This window comes from Chenopodium album, chromosome 2 (genome assembly GCF_948465745.1).
Source record: "Chenopodium album chromosome 2, dcCheAlbu1.1, whole genome shotgun sequence".
Lineage (NCBI taxonomy): Eukaryota > Viridiplantae > Streptophyta > Magnoliopsida > Caryophyllales > Amaranthaceae > Chenopodium > Chenopodium album.
In genome coordinates this window covers 12,721,974-12,727,449 of record NC_137835.1, presented here as the reverse complement: position 1 = coordinate 12,727,449, position 5,476 = coordinate 12,721,974, and the positions used below count along the sequence as shown (strand labels likewise).

Here is a 5,476-nt window from a genome sequence, read left to right as displayed (position 1 = left end):
TTTAGGCTTTTAAAAATAAATCCAAAATTGACCATTTTTTATAGCTTAGACACATAATCATCTTATGGTGTCATTTTATGAAAAATGACACATTAGAATAATCCTATGTACAGGTGACTTTTAAAGTCTGACTTATTATTATGAATTTTTGTACTAGTGTAATTAATGATCTTACCAAATACCTTAAATTTCAAACGGCTCTCGTGCCGTCGTGCACCACGGGGGGTTGCCCGGGTTGGTTTGGTATCAGAATTTTTTATTTTTTCAATTTGAAACAGCATCACAATGATAACGTACATCATTAGAAAAAGATTTATATAAGTCATGCACCATTCCCATAGTTGAGGCATCGAAGTTAAATAATCTAAGATGATGATTATTATTCCTGAAAGTCTAAGCGTAGTTGCTAATGTACTTGGTGTTTTGCTGTTCATATCATTTTTAAAATGGCTTTGGAAAATACTAAATAATCTAAGATGATGATTATTATTCCTGAAAGTCTAAGCGTAGTTCCTGAAAGTCTAAGCGTAGTTGCTAATGTACTTGGTGTTTATGGAAAATACCCAAAAGCTTAGAGAAATCGTTTCGAAAGCAAGGTCTTGTTGGAAACTCGTACCGGTTTTTAATCGGAGACATGAAGGAGATGTCACAATTGCGTGGTGAAGCCATGGAAACACCCATGCCTTTTGTTCATGATTACTTCCATAGTCTCCAACCCTTACTCCATCGGCTTCTTAGCAATTCTGGTATTTTAATTAGTTTTTAGTAGTAATATATATCATACATTCACATTTTCCTTATTACTCAACCAACCTATCTGTCTTTAAATTTATTACTACCTCCGGATCAGATTATATGCAACTTTGGAATTTTTTATATTTCACAAATAATACCCCAAAGTTGCATATAATACAATCCAGAGGTAGTATTATGTTAATGTCACGTAAACATATTTAAAGTAGATGGTATGGTACTTTGGTAGGGTTTTGTATGTAATTTAGTAAATAGTGACACGCATCCATCACATAAAAATAGAGCGAAAGTAACTTACTAAGTGGTAGAGTTACTTCCCCTTCAAAAAAAAAAAAAAGGTGGTAGAGTTACTATAGTCCACACCACATGAGTTGAGTAAGGTGAATTTTTTAATTTAAATTAAGGGATTATAAATTTAAAAGTATAACGAAGGGAGTAAAATTTTAATGGTTGTATTTCCGTAATCTATGATCAATTACAAGCTTAAATATTCCGTAATTATTAAAATTTCCATGTTTCCTAGGCATAGATTAGTTAACACTATGTATTAATAGGAAAAAGAAGTAAAAATAGTGTGATACAGATAATTCCCAAGCCATGCTCCATTTTTAAAAGTAATGATGATCGAAACTAAAATAGAGAAGTCTCCAAAAAGTTGTTAAGTCAAAAACTTATCATAACAATAAATAATTAAATTACAATGTTTCTAGGCAAATTAATAATTCTACAAAATAAAATAAAATAAAGTTAACGTTTCGGAGTCCGGGAAGATTCCTTAAAAAAACATTCTGCTTTGGTTTAGGTATTGAAAGTAACTCCGTAATTAAAAAAAAAAAAAAAAAAGTTAGAGTTAGTGGATAATGGAACTATATATTAAATTCAAAATTGAGCTTAAGATTCTAAACAATATAAATAACGCCGAGATTAGGTAAAATAGTTACATTTGTCTTTGACATAAATACCACATAAAATAATATCATACTCCTTAGTATTAATATGAGAGTGAGGGATAACTCAAGTAATTAGAGTTTTCCTCATATGTACTATCTCTGTTTCACAATAATGTTCTTGTTTTGGAATCTTTGACTTTTTAAAAAAATAAATAAAAAATAAAAAAAAACTTCTAAATTTCTCATTATTTTCGCTTGTGTAAGATTAAAGATATTTGAGGTCAAAATTAGGTAAAACTTGCATCGATTTATGAAACAGGCACATTATTCTGAAACGAAGGGAGTACCCCACAATAAATATCAAATGCTACTAACCTTCATATTGTTAACCTGCCTTACAACTTAAACCATGCAATTTTGATAAAACTTTTGCTAATATAAAAAGTAAATTCTATTAAGCTTGTTATAATATTAATTTTATTAATATATTAAGCCATAACTTGTTCCTATTATTGTTCATACAAGTTTTTCTGGTGGCTTATACAAACTCTTAAATAAACCTGGTTCACACTAATTTATTGTGGATCACTTATAATAGAGATACTATGGTCGTTTTATTTATTTTAAAAAAAAGTCACTATGTTAAAATAATGGTCATTATGTTAAAATAAAAGTGATTGTGTTTTATAAAGGTCATAAGAGATAAAATTTTTTAAATGAAAATTTTAAAATACTGGTCAATATGAATAACATAGGTCACTAGGTTAAAATTAGGATCATAACACCATACTTTAGGTTTGCAACAATGTTAAAAATCACACAAATTTTATTAAAGGTTACTATGTTAAAATTAAGGTTACTATATTTAATATTAGGGTCACTATGTTCAATACAAAGCCAGTTACGTACATGTAGAACTTCGGGTCCACAATAATATTATTGTGAACCTGGTTCATACAAGTTTTTCTGCGATATAATTAGAATGAGACAAACACATGTTCGAAATATGATTTATACTTATATGTACGTGCAATTGTTCATATGACAGCAGGATCAAATTGTTACACATGGATGGGTCCAGTGCCAACAATACTTGTTAGAAAGAGTGTGCAAATCAAAGAAGGGTTTAATAGGATGAACCAATTTCGTAAACCAAAATTGAACCCACTTACTCAAAAGTTTTCAACTGGTCTAGTAAACTATGAAGGCCACAAATGGGCGAAACATAGGAAGATCCTTAATCCTGCTTTTCATCTCGACAAGCTCAAGGTATTACCATATATATTCTCTAAATATAATCTTATTAATTAAATGTTGTGTATAGTCATTGTAGTTACAAAAAAGCAATTGAGTTATTCAAATTGGGTCAATTCTATTCAGATAATATTCATGCTACTTGTGCAGCTTATGATCCCATCATTTGAAATAAGTGTCACTGAAACACTAAGCAAGTGGGAGAAGATAGTTTCTAAAACAGGTTCTTCAGAAATAGATGTGTGGCCGTATTTTATGAAATTAAGTGCAGACGCCATATCTCGAGCTGCGTTTGGTAGTAGCTTTGAGGATGGAAGAAAGATATTTGAACTTCTCACAGAGCAGAAAGAACTTATTATTCGTCTTATCAAATATTCTTATATCCCAAGATGGAAGTAAGTTACAAATTAACAATCTTGATTTCTAAGCTTTAATTAGTTATAACATATTCTTTTTTATTAGCTATTGAATTTGTAAAGCTTTAATTCAAATAACGATCTTATCTACAACACTTTGAATATATTTATATTCAAATAATTAACCTATTTAAGGCATAGTATTCATCATATATTGTACTCTACATTTTGGCCTGGGTTGATAATAATATTAGATTATATGTATTTGTTAGATATTTGCCAACAAAGGGAAAGAAAAGAATGGACGAAACAGATGTTGAAATAAAAACCCTATTGAAGATGATAATCAATAATAGGAAGCAGACAATGAAAGACGGAGACCCAAACAAAGATGATATATTGGGGATACTCTTGGATTCAAATTCCAAAGAGACTCTACTAACTAGTGAGAGTAAGAGTGGTAGTAAGAAGCGTAGTGTTGATCTCACAATGAGTTTCTTAGAGGTGATCGACGAGTGTAAATTGTTCTATATAGCTGGCCAAGAAACCACCTCAGTGTTGCTAACATGGACAATGGCTTTGTTGGGCAAGCACCAAGAATGGCAAACGCGAGCTCGTGAAGAAGTTCTTGCAACCTTTGGCATGAACATCCCTGACTTTGATGGCTTAAACAACCGTTTGAAGACGGTAAGATTTGTGATTAGTCAAATTGTTGCAACTTTATTTAACTTGCGGAGGAAATATGATTTATATATCAAACCAATTAATTTTGTTACATTTTATAGTTTTCCATGCCATAAATATTACGTATATTTATTTTTGGGTAATAATTATATGTAGCTTTTAGGGCTATATATAAACATTAAAAATATTTCTTAAAATGTAATTAAGTTGCAAATTCATGATAAAGTAATGTGTATATTGATGTAATTATTGTTAATTTATCCTTAATATTTCATTTTTAAGCTAAGCTTTTAGGGCTATGTTTATCATTTTTCTTTATTTTTTCATTCATACTAATAACTATAAATCTTCTACTCTTCCCAACTAATTGATTAAACAACTTCTTGTAATAGTTGTATGTAATACAGAGATTATTTACTTAATTTATTTTGAAATGCTTTTATTAGGTGACAATGATACTATATGAGGTGCTTAGGTTGTATCCGCCAGTCGTGGCAACCTCGCGAAGGGTATACGACGGTGAAACAAAACTAGGAGATTTGGTGATTCCTCCTGGGGTGGCGGTTTCTTTTTCAATACTCCATGCTCATTTGGACTCCGAAGTTTGGGGTATTGATGCCAAGGAATTCAAACCAGAGAGATTTGTAGAAGGGATTGCGAAGGCAACTAAAGGGAGCAATTCATACTTCCCCTTTGGTTGGGGACCTCGGATTTGCATTGGTCAAAATTTTGCGTTAACTGAGGCTAAAATGGCTTTGTCTATGATCTTGCAGCGCTTCAGTTTTGAGATCGCACCATCTTACGCCCATGCTCCGTCTTCTTTTATAGCCCTTCAACCCCAACATGGTGTCCCTGTTATCTTACATAAACTTTAATTAAGCATGTTTGACTATATGTTGTGCTTTTGCAGTTAAGCCGTTTAAATCTATGTATTTCCCCTTAAAATTTGGTTATATTTGTGGTTTTAGCCTTTATTTATGATAAAATTTCACCTGTAAAACTATGTCTTTTACTATAGATGTTACTTTTGATAATAAAAGGAGGTTTGCTATTAGCAATTTAGCATGAGTGCTTGTTGGTTACCTGTTTTAGCAGTTGTATAATACCTTTTAGGCCCTATTCTGTTAGCTTACAAAAAATTATTTCAATTCAATAAAAACGATCGTTTTAAATCAAATCGATGTCTACTTTAAAAATTAGATGACCATTTGCAGGTTTGAATAGAAATTGAGAGTGCCTTATTATTTGCTCATGATGTCTAGTAAGGCAATATTATCAAACCACCGGCGTATCTAGTATACGTCTTGTGGGTTTAGCTAACCCATACCGGGTTTGGAAAATACCCGTCAAGTTTTATTTTTTCATTACATAAAGTAAACAACTAGAGTGAATTAGCAATACTTCCTCGTTACATATTATATGCAACTCTCGAATTTTTTATACCTCACAAATAATATCCTAAAGTTGCACATAATATATAACAAATTTAGTATAATGCATTCAACTACACAACTTTAAGAACAGTTCTTATCCCAAAAC

At 31.0% G+C, this 5,476-nt stretch overlaps 1 protein-coding gene across 1 annotated transcript; it reads left to right on the top strand.

The window, feature by feature from the left end:
* Window positions 1-372: 372 nt before the first annotated feature.
* On the top strand, window positions 373-4,871 carry LOC145583210 (echinocystic acid 23-monooxygenase-like). Its single transcript, XM_081640398.1, has 6 exons — window positions 373-469; window positions 549-746; window positions 2,695-2,912; window positions 3,048-3,292; window positions 3,526-3,940; window positions 4,384-4,871. Exons 1-6 carry the CDS (start codon window positions 373-375, stop codon window positions 4,810-4,812), a joined length of 1,602 nt encoding a protein of 533 aa, XP_081496524.1. The 3' UTR covers window positions 4,813-4,871.
* The last annotated feature ends 605 nt before the right edge of the window (window positions 4,872-5,476 follow it).